The sequence below is a fragment of the Microtus oregoni genome, unplaced genomic scaffold (genome assembly GCF_018167655.1).
Source record: "Microtus oregoni isolate MIOR12 unplaced genomic scaffold, Mior012 000018F_ref0000195, whole genome shotgun sequence".
NCBI classification, from domain to species: Eukaryota; Metazoa; Chordata; class Mammalia; order Rodentia; family Cricetidae; genus Microtus; species Microtus oregoni.
This window is the reverse complement of record NW_024543077.1, coordinates 23,964,430-23,983,058: the sequence shown is the minus strand read 5'-3', so window position 1 is coordinate 23,983,058 and position 18,629 is coordinate 23,964,430. Positions and strand designations below refer to the sequence as shown.

At 45.1% G+C, this 18,629-nt stretch overlaps 1 protein-coding gene across 12 annotated transcripts in view; it reads left to right on the top strand.

Moving 5' to 3' along the window:
* The window catches only part of LOC121458699 (disks large-associated protein 1), a 798,580-nt gene that overhangs the window by 625,704 nt on the left and 154,247 nt on the right, over positions 1–18,629 (top strand). For all 12 annotated transcript variants that reach the window (XM_041667976.1, XM_041667977.1, XM_041667979.1 and 9 more), the window contains 2 exons: positions 10,628–10,805; positions 15,760–16,000. In XM_041667976.1, coding sequence (XP_041523910.1) covers positions 10,628–10,805; positions 15,760–16,000 — 419 coding nt within the window. The remainder of the gene's footprint in view (positions 1–10,627; positions 10,806–15,759; positions 16,001–18,629) is intronic.

The following is an 18,629-nucleotide window of genomic DNA, read 5'->3' as shown; positions in this document are numbered from 1 at the left end:
GCTGAGTCTAAGCTATCCACCCCCACCCCCAGAATTCTAACAACAGGAAAAACCCACCGGTCTGTGAGCTCTCAAACTTTTCTTTTTAGTTTATTTCTGTCTGCCGTGCAGACTGGGAGATTTCCTCTACCCTGTCCTCCAGGGCTCGGGTTCTTTCCTCTCCCTTTCCATCCTGCCTCGGGTTCTTTCCTCTCCCTTTCCATCCTGCCTCGGAAGCCAGCTGCTAAGATTTGCCTTTCAGTTGCTCCGTTTTTTTTTTTCAGTTCTAAAATTTCTACTTGATTCTTCTTTATATCAATTTATTAGCCAAGAGTCCCAGATCAGTTTGGTGAAACAATGTCTTTTTTCATTAGTTTCCAATATGTTCTTAATTGGTCATAGTGTGTTCTGGGCTATTTGTTGTTCTAGAGCTTGCAGTGGTAGTCAGTACCCTACGTCACTTCCTTTCCCTGTTGCTGACACGCAGAAAGCATTGGGATCACTCTCTACCCACTGCTAAAAATTACCACATGGGCTCTTACTGCCTGGTGCATAGGGAATGATCGCCCTTGTAACCAGTCCATTAACTGACATTGCTCTCCGCAGCCTCTTAACAATCTCTAGCTGCTTATGAGATTATTTTTTCCAGATTTCTTAACCACAGCAATATATCTTTGATAATACTATATCAAGTTTTAATTACTTTACAGTTTTTCAATTGCTATAGCAGTAAAATTATACTCTTAATTTACGGTATTATCATCTGTATCCATGGGTTCTTCATGCAGAAGAGCTTCAATGAGCTGTGAATGAGAATACTTCCAAAGTGTTTCTGTGTTGAAAAAGTGCAGTCTTCTTGTCATTATTCCCTTAAATGTACAATAGAACAGCTATGTATACTGCGTTTTCATTTTTCTGGATGTTATGAGTACCCAGACATCATTGAAGGTGAAAGCGAGGTTGTATATACATTTATGTATCTGTATACAAGAGTGTGCAGATTCTGGTGTCTGTAAGATGCTGCAGCCATCCAGGGTCAGCAGGCATCCAGGGATGAGTGTTCTGTCCCTGGGAGAAGTATATTTTTTTATATTTTCACCATGGCAGTAAACATTTGTGAAATACTACTATATTGTTTAACATCCTTAGAATATGCAGTAAATAATCCAAAGAGTGTTTCCTTGGGGGAAAGTGGTAGCTTGTTTTTCATTGCATTGGTCCTTATAGGTGTTGGTAGCAAAACTGATAGGAAATGGAATTGAAAAAGAAACAAGTCCTTCTGCTAAGGAGAGATTCCTACTTCTGGATGTGTAATCAAAAAATGAAAGCAGGAACTCAAGAAGTTATATGCACACTCAAGTTCAGAGCAGCATTACACAGTTACTGAAAGGTGGGAATCAAATTGAGTGTCTGCCTACAGGAAGGATACACAAGGTGTATTCAGTGATAGTAGTTAACCTTGAAAGATGGAAATGGGAGCCTGTGCTAATGTAGCTAAGCGGTGAAGGCATTGCTAAGAGCAAGAGCCAGGCACAAAAGGAAAATACTGCTTTGCTCCACTTATAGGAGATACCTAGAGTGGCTGGACTCAGAGGCAGAAAGTAAAATGGTGGTTGCTGGGGGCTACAGGAGGAGGATGGGGAGTACTGGTGTTCAGCAGGCTACAGGAGGAGGATGGGGAGCACCAGTATTCAGCAGGCTACAGGAGGAGGATGGGGAGTACTGGTGTTCAGCAGGCTACAGGAGGAGGGTGGGGAGCATCGGTGTTCAGCAGGTTACAGGAGGATGGGGAGCACCGGTGTTCAGCAGGCTACAGGAGGAGGATGGGGAGCATCGGTGTTCAGCAGGTTACAGGAGGATGGGGAGCACCGGTGTTCAGCAGGCTACAGGAGGAGGATGGGGAGCGTCGGTGTTCAGCAGGCTACAGGAGGAGGATGGGGTGCACCGGTGTTCAGCAGGCTACAGGAGAAGGATGGGGAGTACTGGTGTTCAGCAGGCTACAGGAGGAGGATGGGGAGCACCGGTGTTCAGCAGGCTACAGGAGGAGAATGGGGAGCACCGGTGTTCAGCAGGCTACAGGAGGAGAATGGGGAGCACCGGTGTTCAGCAGGCTACAGGAGAAGGATGGGGAGTACTGGTGTTCAGCAGGCTACAGGAGGAGGATGGGGAGCACCGGTGTTCAGCAGGCTACAGGAGGAGAATGGGGAGCACCGGTGTTCAGCAGGCTACAGGAGGAGGATGGGGAGCACCGGTGTTCAGCAGGCTACAGGAGGAGGATGGGGAGCACCGGTGTTCAGCAGGCTACAGGAGAAGGATGCGGAGCACCGGTGTTCAGCAGGCTACAGGAGGAGGTTGGGGAGCACCGGTGTTCAGCAGTTCAGTTGGAAGAGCAGTTCTAGAGAGGGACAGTATGTGGTTGCATAAGGATAGAAATGTATTTCATGCCGCTGAACTGTACACAGAAATCATGATTATAATGGTGATTTTTCGCAGCTCATTGTGCATATTAACTGTCCGTGTTATTGTAGGACATAATGTATACAATGTTCACTGAACTTACTCCACCCTCAGCATCTCCCCCTCCCTCCCTTAGGTCCTTCTGCCCCCTGCTCAGATTCTCTTGTGCTTTCCTGGAGTAGTTTATGTGATGTTTGTCTTCTCCACAGTAAGAGGAAGACAGATGATTATACTGCAGTAAGTCCTCTGGGCTGTGGAAGGTGGCTGTTACTATTGCTTTCTTAAAATATATATATTTATTTATTTATTTATTTATTTATTTATTATGTATGCAGTATTCTGTCTGCTTGTATGCCTGCAGGCCAGAAGAGGGCACCAGACCTCATTACAGATGGTTGTGAGCCGCCATGTGGTTGCTGGGAATTGAACTCAGGACCTTTGCAAGAGCAGGCAAAGCTCTTAACCACTGAGCCATCTCTCCATTCCACTATTGCTTCTTGAAAACAAGAAAAATGGGGCTCACCCGATGCTTTAGCATTTAAGATTCAATCAGGTCTTAAACTGAAGGTCTCAGGTTACCAATTAAACAGAGCCAAGCTCTCTGGACAAGCAGCCCACGGTAGACGTCCTCATGTTAACGGACTTCTATGGGTTAAAGGACTTGTATGGGTTCCTTTGCTTTCTCACTGGCCTGTTTCCATTGATTTGGTTCTCGGTGTGGTCCTGGGCAAACTAAAGCAAAGGCAATTTCAGGTGCTGGTTTAAGGTGTACGACAATTTTCATGAAACTGACAACCTGGATCAGGTGAAAACAAGCAGGGAGAAACTTCACTGCTCCAGTTGCGGTTCGGTTGCGGGCAGTGGTTCCTGGACCTCGCTCTGCTCCAGTTGCAGTTCCGTTATGGGCAGTTCCTGGATTTGTCCAGATGCACACAGAACCCTTTGGAAGGCTCGGCTGTAGCCAGCAACATCCTGCATGTGGTTCTTCAGAAATAAATCTTTGCATGACCCCTGCTCTGTCTTCAGCCAACCCCAGACTCTGTGGGTGCATGCAAGGGTTAAGAAGGGGTATTTCTTTTTCCCAAAGAGGGAACTAAATCCCCAGACCCATGTTCTTCATAGTGGGAGAAAGTGTCACTGCAGACTTTCCATTGTTCAGGGACAGGGCTCTGGACAGCTCTTCTGTCACTGCCGATTCTTAGAGTCTGTCCTGCACACCCTAGCTGGGCTTCTTCCGGTCTCTGGTTCACTTCATGACCTCATCAAGACCTCCCAGAGCCTCCTGTCCCAGTATCTGAACGGGCCTTTACATCTAACCACCCTCTTCCTCGCTTGCTGTTCAGCAGTTATTTGAGGAGGCCTCAAATGAGCTTGGGAACACAGCCCGAGGCTGCTGTCTCTGGGAGCCAACCATTTGATGACATAGCCTGGCCAGCAGGCAGCTACAACACATAGAGCCCTCCCGGCTGCACTGACTTGCTCTGCATAACCCAGCATTCTGGATATCGGTTACTCTACTGCCAAGCCTCCTTTGCCCCTTAGTTCCCTGGTCTGGAATTCCTTGTGCCCCCGGGAAATCTTGTCATTGGGGTTCTAACTCAAAGCTTCCTTCTCTTCGAAGCTCTTCTCCACACTCCAGCTGAGACCCTTCTTTTCCTATTGCTCTATTCCTTTTCCTGGAACTGGTAAAAGCCTAACAGAGATTCTCTTGAAGTTGGGCCTGCATGTTTGTCTCCATCTGAAAACTAGAGTTCTAGCAGGCAGGAGTCAGCTGTTCCCTGCTGTAGCCAACCCGAGCCATATGTACCCCTGGTGTCTTTTCATTGCTTTGCCATCAGTGCTGGATACGGTAAAAGTCTGAGGAGAACATTTGAATCCTAAGAGTCATACAAACCTAAGTGTGATTGATATAAGCACATTTGAAACATAGGAAATTCATTTGCTAGTAATAATTTCTATGCATGAGATGGTTGGCTGTGAAAAAGGTTGCAGTTGCAATTTGTGTGATTCTCAGAACTTAACCACTTACCCCAGGGTCTAGCACTTGGCTCCACATGTACTGGGCCTTTGACTCTCCAGCAGGCCCACAGTTGGGCAGACAGAAAATTCCAACCAAATCTGTCTTTTTTTCCTACAGAGAAAAGTTAATAGAGCAGATGAAACACAACAGCATTAAATGACTCTCCAAACATTCCCTTGACTTTCTTTGACCACAGCCCTGGGACTCTTGGGAAATAGGAATGTCTCTGTGTCTATGGCACTTGACAGTTGGAACGACTTGCAGTTAATGCTGACATTTATCTACCACATCAAACATTTACGGACGCAATGCAGCAAAGAATATAGCATGAATCTATATGAATCTATGGGAGTCCACTCCTTAACATGTTTCCTACTCTTTACCAGTTGCCTTTGTATGTAAGCTATTGCTCTTCTGAAGGGGCAATCATTGGCTAAATGGATCCTGTTCTGAATTTTCATTTTTGTGAAACTGAAGGAAAATTAATGTTAAGGAAACAGTATGGTATGACAAAGAATAAAGTTTGAAAGAACCCTCTGTGCCTGGCAGTGCAAGGGCTTGGAATGGGGGAATTGTGCTATCTTCTATAAATACCCATTGGCCAATAATGGTCAGTAGATTCCTGTAATGATGTTTAAAGGATATGCATATAGTGATTATGCTTATTCAATTCTACAAACATGCTAAGAACCGGTGAACCTCAGACTTTTAAGGGTGGATTATATCTTAAGGTATTTTTGTTTGTTTGTTTTTTCAAGACAGGGTTTCTCTGTAGCTTTGGAGCCTGTCCTGTAACTAGCTCTTGTAGACCAGTCTGGCCTCGAACTCACAGAGATCCGCCTGCCTCTGCCTCCCGAGCGCTGGGATTAAAGGCGTGCGCCGCCGCCACCACCCGGCATCTTACAACATTTTTAAACTCCTCCATGAACACTATTCACATAGCCAAGTCCAACACCCTAGACCCCCACCAGCAGATGAATGGATAAAGAAAATGCAGTGTGCATACATAACGAGGCAGCATTCAGACGGAGTGAGGAACACAATCGTGTGTAAGATGCATAGCAGTAAGGGCCGTGATGGTAGAGCAATCGAGACTCATGGAACAGGCATTGCACGCTCTTTCCACACACGGAATCCTTGTAAAGCAGGAAGCAGGAGGACTACTAGGGAACAAGAGCAGCTGAAGCGGGGAAGGGTGCACAGGGAGCACCAGGGTGGAGCTCACCGAAGGGCTCTGTGTGTGCATGAAAACCCCATGATGAAATCGGCTCTGTGGAGTTGGCCTGCAGTAATAAAGATCACTTATGAGACCGAGGAAAACCGTGGTCGAGCGCGATGGTATCTCTGTCGCTCCTTATTTTCTCACTGTGTCATCGACTTCATGAGGCCGTCCAAATACAGTCCCTGCAGCGCAGACTCTCTCAACCACTGTGACCGTAAAATTAAAGCTTCACGGGGGGTTGCGGTGGGGGTGCCTGATGCTCCGCGCTGTGTCAGGAAGCCGAGGATCACAAGTCAAAGGCTAACCTGGTCTACACAGTGAGACCCGTGTAACAAGATGAATGCAATCCTGGTTCTCCCTCTGAGATCTTAAAAACCCAAAGAGTGTATGAGCATGTAAAAAATGAAAGTCAAAGGAGCCGGGAAGATTGGAGGCTGAAGCAACAGACAAAGAGAGAAGGCATTCGCAGAGGGAGACTTTACCCAGCTGAGGGAGTGACGGAGGCTCTCTGCAGACAAAGCTGAACCAGAGATTGTCAAATACTGATCAGAACAAGAGGGGCAGAGGCGGAAGGTGTGCGCCAGTGGCAGGGGACCTGGTCAGGAGAATCACAACAAAGGCTGGGCCTGAGCATGTAGTGGGAGAGACAGTGGGGAGAGAAGCCAGTTGTAAACATACAGGAAGCAAAGCTGAGGAGCTGTGGTGACCAAATGGCTTGGACAGTTGAGAGAAGACAGACTAAATGCCTGGGTTTCCAACTTGCTTGACTGTGTAGGTTTTAGTGTGTCTGCTGGGCTGTGGAATCAAAGAGAACAAGAGTGCGGAGAGATGTGTTCACTGGGAAGTCAGGAGGAGCTGGGTGCTGGCAGACAGATGTGTTCACTGGGAAGTCAGGAGGAGCTGGGTGCTGGCGGACAGATGTGTTCACTGGGAAGTCAGGAGGAGCTGGGGGTGCTGGCGGACAGATGTGTTCACTGGGAAGTCAGGAGGAGCTGGGTGCTGGCAGACAGATGTGTTCACTGGGAAGTCAGGAGGAGCTGGGTGCTGGCGGAGCATCAGGTAACATGCTGCAGTTGTTAATAGAAAGGGCCAGGTTAGGAGGGAGCTATGCACCTCATAGACGCAGGAGGGTTGATGCCTATTCAATAATAGAGTCAGGTCGAGTTGTGCAGGGAAATAATGTAGGATAAAAAGACAAAGTAGACTTTTGATGGCATGGTGATAAAATCTGATAAAGAAGGTAAAAAACTGTAATGTCATGGATGGGGGGGAGGCATTTAAGGACAGGTTTGAGGAAGAACACTAATAAGCTTCCAGACAGAAGTCCCTAAGAAGTAGAAGGGAAAGGAATAAAGATGGATGTCTTAGTCACTATTGCTTAGTCATTTACTCTATTCCTGTGAAGAGACACCACGACCAAGGCAAAATTATAACAGAAAGGCTTTCATGGAGGGCTGGCTTACAGTCTCTAAAGGTTAGTCCATTATCGTCATGGTAACAAACATGGCAGCAGGCAAACATGGTGCTGGAGCTGGAGCTCAGAGATAAATCCTGATCCACAGGCAGAGAGGGAGAGAGAGAGAGAGAGAGAGAGAGAGAGAGAGAGACTCTGAGCCTGGCATGGGCTTTTGAAACTTCAAAGGCCACCCCAGACCCCAGTGACACACTTCCTCCAACAAGGCCACACCTCCTAATCCTTCTAATCCTATCAAAGAGTTCCATGCCCTGGTGACTTAGCATTCAACCATATGAGCCTATGGAGGCCATCCTTATTCAGAACGTCACAGTGGAGAAGTCAGAAATAGGAAGGTTTCTACTTAAATTGCCTTCAACAAGTTGGGTTTGGTGGCACCTGCCTATAATACAAGCATGAGGGAAACTGAGGCAAGAAGGCTCTCGAGTTCAAGGCAAGCCTTGGATACTTAATGAGACCCTGTCTCAAGATCAGATTTTCATAATAAGTAAATTATCTTCAAACCATGCAGACTCTTAGAGAAGTTGTTTCTTGTTATATAGTGGGATAATATCAATACCTGCATGTTTAATAAGTAGTAAGAAATGTCAGGTGGAAATCATCCAAGAGGCATCGACCCAAGAAACAATTTGATCAAAAGATAGCCCTTTATAGAGCATACACAGCAGGATGAGGGGGGAAAAGTTGGCCTCAGTTTTACTGAAGCAGATTAACTCATAAAACATCTTGAAACCCGGTAACCAAATGCCGTCACTGGCTGAAGTACCATTTTCTACCCAAAAGCCCAAGGAATCAAAGCCCCATTTAAGCCATGAATGTCTGTGGTATACTTCAATAAGGGGGTCATGGCCAAGATCAAATATCTTCATTTTCAGAATAGAACCAAGCCAGACGTTGCCTCTGTGCATATGGCATTGTTTTACGTAGACATTGTAGGAGTCAGAGTCAAAACCAGATGAGAAAGAGCAAAAGCTTAGAGCTCAGATGGACCAGTTAGGTGTCCCGTCCCCACCCAAGACTCTTGTTAGACACAGTCACATGGAATCACTTCTCTTCAGTTAAAACTAATGTAAAATAAATAAAATAATATAATAACCAATCATCTGGTCATATTTTTGCTTCTATATTACGAAGTTGGTCATTTTCTTTCTTAAGGCATAGGCTTGAAACTTTATGGTCCGAGTCTTCTCAGATCTTCTTTGCAATCACAGCCTCACGATCAACCCCAGAGCGCCCTTAAGGGTTGTCTCTTTAAGTGGCTGTGCTTAGGGATATAATAGTGAGTAGGGTTCTCTGCCCGTCTCCCCCAAGGCCAAAATCCCACTTGAGTTTTTATGGACTTCGGAAGGATAAGTCTCAGAGGATTCAGGAAGGACAGTGGGAGAAGGCTGGTCTTATTCCAAGAAGTTGACACTAAAGAGTAGTTCTCTCTCCCAGTTCTGACTGTGCGCACCTCCTTCAGGGGGTATCCATTGCCGTGGAGGGGGCAATGAGCAAACTGTGTGTCAACGTTTCTTACTGGCCTCTTCTGCACCAGGAAGTGCAGGTCCAGGCAGTCTTCTGTGTGGATAGCTGCAACCTCTACCCTCTAGATTAGATAAAGTTCATTTCCTTGTGTGTCATAGGTTACTGAGGTGTGCGTTGTTTGTGTTTTGTGTTTTTTTTTTTATCAGAAATGACTCACTGAAAGGGAGCTATTCAGTTCCTTCTCAATTTTTTTTCCCCCTTTGAAATGTTTGGAACAATGCCTTATTTTATAACAAGTGACCAAGATGAGTGGTTGTCACGGTGATGCCTCATTTCCGCATCTCAGCCAGCAGACACTCGCTTTTCAAAAACTGGACTTTCGTTTCTTCTTGCATATATTCTATTATGAAAGCACCACTCCCATCGTTGCCCTGATGACCGTACACAATGGCACCATCATTTGTTTGGGGGGGGGCGTCATTGCTCTGGGTCAAAAGAAAACAAATGTGTCACCATGTGCTCGGGTTCTAAGTGGAAGTGAACATTAGCTTATAAAAGCTTAACACACTTTTCAAAACAGAGATGTTTGAGAAAATAAATTGAAGTTTACTGGCTGGGTAGAATTCCTGGGATGGCAAAGGAACCCAATATGGATTTCCGGAATATCATTAACACATAAAAAATATCCGCTTGTCCTGGCAGAGGCATCCTCTTTCTTGAGAGCTGCCCAGATAACCCATAGGACAGGCTTCTAGAACAATCATTTCTTCCTCATCGTAATAAAATACCAGGTTTCCTTCAGACATTTGGTCTACATCTGTTTTCAGTGTTTTGTCTGCCCAAGTGATGAATAAAACTGCTGCTAAGCAAATTCTGGGGTAGCAGTCTTACCCGGAATCTGTTTTTCAGCCGTTATTAAGCAGTTTCCTGTAATCCTTAGGAATGGGTGTGACCTCATGCATTGCTGCTTCAAGGACATTTGGAGTGTTCTTACTTCCCATGGCTGTGCTTTGAAAACGTGTGATTTTTTTTTTTTTGTAGTCAACATTTCTCTGGATTTCAGTGAGACTGCACACCTTGTCCCCTTTTTTTTAGATTTATTTATTATGTATATAATATATCCTATAGGCCAGTAGAGGGCACCAGATCTCATTACAGATGGTTGTGAGCCACCATGTGGTTGCTGGGAATTGAACTCAGGACCTCTGGAAGAGCAGTCAGTGCTCTTAACCTGTGAGCCATCTCTCCAGCCTGCACACCTTGTCTTGTGCCTGATATCATATAAACTTCTTTCCTGTGGGTCTATTTATCTTCATGCAATGCGCCCTAGAGAGCCTTTAGCAGGGGTGACTAAATCTGATTTTTATTCATTGTTAGATCTACTTATGATGGCTTCTAATATTTTCATTTTTAATCTGCATGGATAAGAATAATTTCTTTTCCCAATAACTGAATGTTCAGCTGCTCTCACGTCACTGGTAAATAACTGATCTCCATTCATTTGAAGGCTGTGTGTGAGACCATCCAATGGGACATGGTCAGCCAACCAGCAGCTACAGCCACATTCCCAAAGGAATGCATGCACTAGTGAGGCGATGGTAGTGATGGCGCACGTCTTTAATCCCAGCACTTGGGAGGCAGACGCAGGTGGATCTCTGTGAGTTCCAGGACAGCGACGGCTACCAGAGAAACCCTGTCTCAGAAAGAAAATAGTGCACTAAAATATCGCACCATGACCTCTATTTATGCATATAAAATTATTATATGTCTATTGGAACAAATTTTAATTTAAAAGAAAGCAAGAATAGAAACGTAAGAACAGGTTATCCTCCTGAGTCTCACTATGACACATTAGCAATAAGACCTCAGTGCTGTTTGTCCTGGTGTTAAGGGTGCTGCACCAAAGACAGCAACCACAGCTAACTCACTGCCCCTGTGGAATATGACTCCTCCTCCAGGACCTCCAGTAAACACGCAGCAAACCCTTCCTTCCTTTGGTCTCTTCCAGGATCTCCAATGAACACTCACCCAAACTCCAGATCCGGAGTCACAGTTACCTGAGGGCCGTGAGTGAAGTCTCCATCAACAGAAGCCTGGACAGCCTGGACCCTGCAGGCTTGCTCACATCGCCAAAGTTCCGCTCCAGAAATGAGAGCTACATGCGCGCCATGAGCACCATCAGCCAGGTGAGAGCCATCCGAACCTCAGTGGGCACGCGTCATTATCGGGGAGAACTGAGAGGGCGGGGGCGCGGCAGGCGGGGGCGGAGAGGCACGGGGACATTGACGGAGTTGACTGAAAGCTGCAATGTAAGCCACGTGTTCATCCCCATCTCCTAGTCTTGATGGTCTACTAAGAGAAGAGAGGCCCTTTGCAGGTGAGTCAGGCACTAGGAGGGAATCCTGGGAAATTCACAGCCTATCAAATAGGCACCATCAAATTTAAGGATGGTGTTGATGGAAGAGGCTTCCAATGCAGTGTTGCTTGAGGGGTTCGTTCCTAAGGTAGACATCACTGGCTAAACCATAGTCATAAAAGTACTACAGCGTAGAGTGGGGTCATCAAGGCAAAATTACATATAGAATGCGTCCGTAAAAAGGTTTTGTGCAGCACATGCATCTAATCCCATGCTCGGGAGACAGAGGAAGGCAGAGCTCTGTGAGTTCCAGGACGGTCAGAGCTAGATGGTAAAACCCTATCTCAGAAAGTAAAACGGTCAGAGCTAGATGGTAAAACCCTATCTCAGAAAGTAAATAAAACTGTGAAAAGATGTATACACATTATAAACGTTATAACCTTAGTGTTTTCAGCAGAAGGAAACGCGTCCTATCCCGCAGCAGGCCACTGTGCTGTGCTGCTGGCCACTTCAGGTCCCTGTGCTGTGGGTATGACCTTCCTTGGGCCATCGCTTCCCAATGATAGCTTCGTCAGATATCAGGCCTGGAAAAGACTAATGCTGCCTTCGGGTCAAGTGCTGCAATTCCACGCTGGAGTCATTTGGCCTTGAGTTAAGAAAAAAAAAAAAAGACAGAAAGATTGACCATCCTTAATGGAGTTCTAATGACACGTCATTTGTCTAGCCTATATTCAACTTTCAAATATCACATTAGCTTTAAGGACAATTTTGAACTTCCTGCTACAGTTGCAACATTGTTATTATCCAGAGAACAATTCTTCAAAGTCACTCAGCTATACATACCGACTTTTCTGAAAGAAGATTTTGTGAGTTATTCTCATATAGTATTTCATGTATATATTAATATATATATATATGTAGAAAATAGTGTTGAAGTTAAGCCCATTGTACTCTGTTCCTATTTAAAATCTGACATTATTCACCAAAGGCTCAGAAGAAGGATCCAAGTAAAATGTTAAAAACCAAGGAATTAGACTCAGGTGTACTTCTTAAACGTTTTTAAACTTATGACCCCTTTATGCTTAAATTTTTTGTGCAACATATATAAAATAAGTGTACAAACTTGCTGATGACTAAGCATAAGTTTATTTTAAAGCAATGCTTGGACATATGTATATTGTACTATTTATTAAATATGAAAGCGAATTGACATGCTTAAGATGCTATAGAGAACTCAATCCTGCTGGGCGGTGGTGGCACACGCTTTTAATCCCAGCACTCAGGAGGCAGAAGCAGGCGGATCTCTGTGATTTTGAGGCCAGCCTGGTCTACAGAGCGAAACCTCAATCCTGGCTGAATATTAGATAGCAGGAGCAAGGGTGTCTTTGGTGTTTTTCTGAGTGTGCCACCGTCTGTGCTGAGAATGCCACTTCACATAGATATAAAATACAGAACAGCCGACGTAGATTTGAGGCCACTTCAGAAAGTGTCCCAATTGCAAGCCCAAAACCACTTAGCGATTCATGAAACTGAAATAACAACATTTAAAATAAAACTCCCTAACACAATACAATCGAAAGATACTCGAAGCTGATACTCACAGGCTGAGAACTGACTCCCACGCGGTTACTTCCGACCACATGCACACTCCGGCACGCACACCCACACACATAACCCATGTACACATGCATGCACATAAGTATAGATGTACATAAGTGTAACTTAATCCTTTTAAGTAAATGATGTTTTAGAGGCTGGAGTTGTCTCTAATAATGAGAGTGTCTGCCTAGCATCCAGGAGTCCCTGGGTTTTGATTCCTTTTGATTGGATTGTGTACTGGATTGTTTTCAGTGACTAAAGTGTAGGGCCCAGGGATTCACACGTGGTTGAAAAAGCTTTTAAAATTGGGTAAAGTAAGTAAGCCGGCCGATGGTGGCGCACGCCTTTAATCCCAGCACTCGGGAGGCAGAGGCAGGCGGATCTCTGTGAGTTCGAGACCAGCCTGGTCTACAGAGCTAGTTCCAGGACAGGCTCCAAAGCCACAGAGAAACCCTGTGTCGAAAAAAACCAAAAAAGAAAAAAATTGGGTAAAGTAGAGGTTAGACTTGGGGTTGTTTTTAAAATATGCATGTGGAGGGTTACAAGGTAGCTTGGGGATGTCCATTCTTAATTTTGTTAGTACTTCCAAGGATATTTGGTTATTATTATTTGTTAAGTTAGACATTTATTTCCTTTGGTTTTCTATGTCTGTGTAAGAAGAACAATCCTATTAAGAATAAAGAATATATGTTTAGCCTAGATGATTCAGTCAAATAAAAACAAGTCACAAAATTACGTTTGCTGTATGAGTCAAGCTTTTTTAAAACTAGGAAAGAAGGTGTATAAACCCTGGGGAAAGACAGACAGCCAAGGTTAATGTCTGCAGCCTTGACAAGGGCAGTTATTTCACTTTTTTTGTTGTGTGTGATTTTTGCTACAGCAATAATCGAGAGGGAAGAAAGCAAAGAAGTTATAGCTCGGAGCACATACATGGATAAATTGCTTTGAGATTATTTCAAGCTTGAATGAGTCACATATAAAATAAACAAACCCTTGCAGATCCTTAACCTCAGATTCTGACTCAGTGGCTGAGCCAGAGAGGTGGTCCAGCAAGTACTTGCCACCAAGACTGATAACCTGAGTTTGATACCTGGACTCACATGAGAATCCAGTCTGACAAGTTGTTCTCTGAACTCCACAGACACACTGTGGTACACACGCAAGCGCACACACACACATACTAATATATATATACTATATATATATGTATGATTAAATATCTATATAATCATTTTAAAACACAGATTCAGAAAGCTAAAGAGATGGCTTAGCATGTAGGAGTGCTTGATGTTCAATTGTAAGGGTCAGAGTTTGAATCCCAACACCCATGTAACAAGCTGTGCGATCTGGAAAGATCTGTATCCACACCCATGTAACTAGCCATGCAATCTGAACATGTCTGTATCCACATCTCTGAACTGAAAAGTATAGGAGAGTATCTAGGGCTTGCTGGCATCCACCCTAGCTAAGAAAATAACAGTACAAGATTCAGAGAGAGACCCTGCCTCAAAGGTATATAGCCTTGAACTCACCTGCCTCAACCTAAGGCATGCACTATAATATTAGGCTAAAATCTATTGTTGTTGTTTAATTATCTGATTTTGCTAAAGAGGTCTTTATGAATGAAAGATCTTCATGAATGTATTTATAAAGAGTTTATGGATGAGGCTATCCTAGTGGTGTACACCTTCAATGCCAGGGCTCCAAAGGCAGAGGCAGGATCTCTGTGCATTCAATACCAGCCTGATCTGTATAGAGAGCTCCTGGACAGTCAGGATTACATTAAAAACCTAAAAACCTATCTCCAAAATAAGTTTATTAATTTTTTATGAAAAATGAAACCTGTAAGTAGTTTGAATTCTTGATAGTGCTTTTTAAGATTCTGACATATCTAGGCTTGGTCTATTTTAGTACAGAATATATCTTGCAAAACAAAATTTTTTTTAAAAAAAATGTATGCTCCAAACTCTGCATTCAGTGAACTTCAGTCAACCTTGAAATTATTTGATGAGCTAGTCACTTCAAAAGGCAAAGGAAAATAGCTTACAAAAATAGTAGTTGCTAAAAAGTTACACTGAAATGCACGAACCATGACCACAAGCCAATAAACTTGGCCCTGTGTACACATAAGGGGGGGCTGAAGAACAGAGCCGGTGATGAAATGCTTACCCAGCAAGAGGCCCTGGCTCCCATCTCCAGCTTCTGTCCCCAGCAATGCAAAATAAAAGTAAGTTAAGTGGAAACAGTAAATAGAATTATCAAGAAGGTATTGGGCCAAAGCTTCCTTCCCATCCTGAATTTCTTCACTGCTCTCCTTTGATAGGAGAGGTAAAGAACACATGCACAGAAGTGTGCAGGTGTGTGTTCCAGAGCAAGAAGGTGGAGTCTTCCTCTGTTGCGCTCCACTGATTTTTTTGAAGCAAGGTCTCTCACTGAAATTGGAGCTCCCAGATTGGCTAGGCTGGCTGGTCCATGAGCTATCAGGATTTGCCTGTCTCTGCCGCCCAATGCTTTGTCCAGTGCTTCTGTTACAGGTGCATATAGCCATGTCCGGTGTGGTGGTTTGAAATCAAATGGCCCCCAAAGGTCGTGGCACTATTAGGAGATGTGGAGTGGGTGTGGCCTTGCTGGAGGAAGTGTTTCACTATGGGGTTGGGCTTTGAGGTCTCATATGCTCAAACCCCACCCAATGTCTCAGTTCACTTCCTGTTGCCTGTGTGATGTAGAACTCTCAGCTGTCTCTCTAGCACCGTGTCTGCCTGTTTGCGGACACCACCCTGATGATAATGGACTGAACCTCTGAAACTATAAGCTGCCATCTCAATTAAATGTTTTCCTTTATAAGAGTTGCCAGGGTCATGGTAGCTCTTCAAACCCTAAGGCACACCACTTCTCACTATAGGTACTGGGAATTCAAACCCAGGCCCTCTGGCTTACAAAGCAAGAGGTCTTGCATGCTGAGATCTCTTCCCATCCCCAAAGCTGTCTTCCTTAAAAATGTCGTCTATTATATTACCAGCTAGATGCCACTGACTTAGAATCTGTGGCATAAAGGAAACTAATACACATTGGAATGATATGTAACCGAGGCTGCCCGTGCGGGGAATGAAGTTTCCAGATAGTGGGCGGGAGAAGCTGGTGGGGAACGGCCAGCCAGGTGTTTACTATCGTGTTTGTGCCCACAGGTGAGCGAGATGGAGGTGAACGGACAGTTCGAGTCCGTGTGTGAGTCTGTGTTCAGTGAGCTGGAGTCTCAGGCTGTGGAAGCTCTCGACCTGCCCATGCCTGGCTGCTTCCGCATGCGGAGCCACAGCTATGTGCGGGCCATCGAGAAGGGCTGCTCCCAGGACGACGAGTGCGTCTCACTGAGGTCGTCCTCCCCTCCCCGCACAACCACCACGGTGAGGACCATCCAAAGCAGCACCGGTGAGTGAGCCAGGAGCCCCAGCCTGGCCGTCCCGGAAGTGGGTAGTTTTGCTGTAGTCACGTGGTTGACAGGAACAAAATTCCACCTGTGTGCCACATAGAAAAACAGTCTTCTCACATGACCCCACCCACGCCTCCCGTCATTCTCACATGCTCCTCCCTCCATCACCGTGGTAAAACTCCTCAGGGACAGCTACCGCCCTCCTCGGGCTGAGACTAACCAAAAACACTTGCTTCTTGGAGTCAGCCTGATTTCTTTTTGTTCCAAGGTAGCCGTGGTGTGACTCTTCCAGGAGACCTAAAATATCCTGTTAAAATTCAAAAAAAAAGAAAAAGAAAAGAAAAATGGATGGACCAGTAACATTGACTAGGCATTTATGAAGGTTTTTTTTTACAGCAAAAAGATTTATTTCATTAGTTTAAACCCTGCCATATAGAAACAGCTCCTCTCTCTTGACTGTGATTTTGCAGGGGAACTGTATTTTTACCGGCAAATTTTTGATGCAGAGGCATGGGAAAGCTTAACTAGTTTCCATGGCACTGGAAGCTGCATAGTAATACAGCCTTGAGCTGTGTGTGACTGAATAACAATTGAGCGCCACGAAAATCCCTCCATTTTAGCCGGGTTTCATTTTATGATTGAATCCAGCCTCACTACAATAGAGTAATTCTACAAAAACACCACAAACGTAAGAGTCAAGATAAATAGTGACGAATAAATTAGAAACGCCTACCCCGGATATCATATTAATAAATAATGAGAAAACTAGAGATGCCCATACCAGGATATCATATTGTTCTGTGTTAGTGCTAGGGGCTCCAGTGTCCGCGTTAGCCTGGCGTGGTGAGCATGCCTGTAATTCCAGTCCCAGGGAGGCTGAGGCAGGAGGACCATGAATCTGAGTCAAACACTTCATACTAAAACCTCTCAAAAACATGTAATCGCAGTAACTGTCATTTGTTCTAGAATTTCTGAAGGCTTGCGTGATAAATCCTCTGAAACCCCTACTAACTAGAGCTAACAATTGACGTAAGGACTCGTAAAAAACCCATAGGAGCTGAACAAAGATTTTGGCCATGACGAACTGAGAAACGTTGCTAGCATGAACGGCTCCACACCGTGAGCCCGGCCAGTCATGTCCAGACTGCAAAGTGTGGATGAGATACTCAGTTCTTGGTAGGCAATCCCTGAGAGCAGTGTCAGGCGATGCTAACGAAATAAGGGTGATTCACGAAGCCTTCAAAATGTCTTTCAAACATCAGTCACAGAACATTCTGTATGTTTAATGTCGTGCCGTACATGTGTGGTTTTGAAGGTCTGCTCTCTCCTGCAGCTTATCAGTGTGTGTCTGCTGGTGTTCCCCGTCCCCCCACCCTCACCCTCCGAACAACCCTTCCCCGGTGCTGGGCCCATTCCTCTCTAACAATCGCATCGCCTGCCAGACAAAACCAGTCCTTAAATGCACATAATTTAGAGCGTGGCCCACTTGGACCTGGAAGGAACTGTGAAGGAGAGGCTCTCCAGCTTGCTCCTCCCCCTCGGGGACAGGTATGGAGATAAAGTGGCAAGGAGACTCTGATTGGCTGTACCCTGGTCACCTTTCAGAATGTGTGTGGCTTTTGTCACTAACAGACAGTGACTTGTGGTCTCCACATTCTCCAAGGCAGTTCTCAGCTTCGCAGACACTCACTGATGACTCTACCAACTCCCCACTCTGGAGACCCACAGAGTTCAGACAATAAGGTTGCCAAATAAAAGCCAGGCTTGCCAGTTAATACCAGGTAAATAGTAAGTAATATATAAGAAACCCAAATATGGGACAGGAAAAGGAACCAGACTCTGGGATCTTGTAACGTGGAAGGAGTGAAAATGAGAGTCACCCACACACTAAAAACAAAGCATGCAAAGTTGGGGCCTCCATTCACTGGCTGACTTCAGCCTGACGGCCCAGAGGTGACCAGGCTGTTTGCTTGGACAAAGGAAGTGTCAGACTTTCATTAGGTTTTTGTTTGGTTGGTTGGTTGGTTTTTGGGTTTTGGTTTTATTTTTTAGAGCGGGCTAAGGTAATCATCAGTTGGTGACAGGCAAAGTTTCAGGAAGTATTTTCCTTTTTTATGAGCAAGGATTCTGCCCTTCAGGCTTTGCAGACTGTCAGGAAGTGAGTTACACTTCAGCTGCTGAGTCCCTCCTGCTACTGAGCCCCACGTCCAGCGTAAATGTCCCTCCTGTGCTTGGGGACTAGTCATTGGACCGTTAGGACTTTCAGGGCTGTTAAGTCCCACCTGCTGCTGGCACCTTTGTCTTCACCTCATGGTTTGGTTCCATTATAATAAGGATGAGGGACTGGAGGTGCCTGAGCTGGCAAGAAAGCAGAAGGGCGGGATAAGCATACCCACTCCAAAGGGCAGCGGACAAGATTTCACCCTGTGTTATGGACTTGGACAAAATACGACCAAACACAGAGCTGAATAGAGTCTGGCTCAAAGGTCACGGCAACGAAAGGGACATGATATGGGGACAAGGATGCCAGGCCTTTTATCCCATTTTAATGATACATTAGCTAGCCCGTGGGTTCTAGGAAAGAGTCGATGGCTTTTAGCAAAAGCAGTCTCCCAGCTTCTAAGAGGT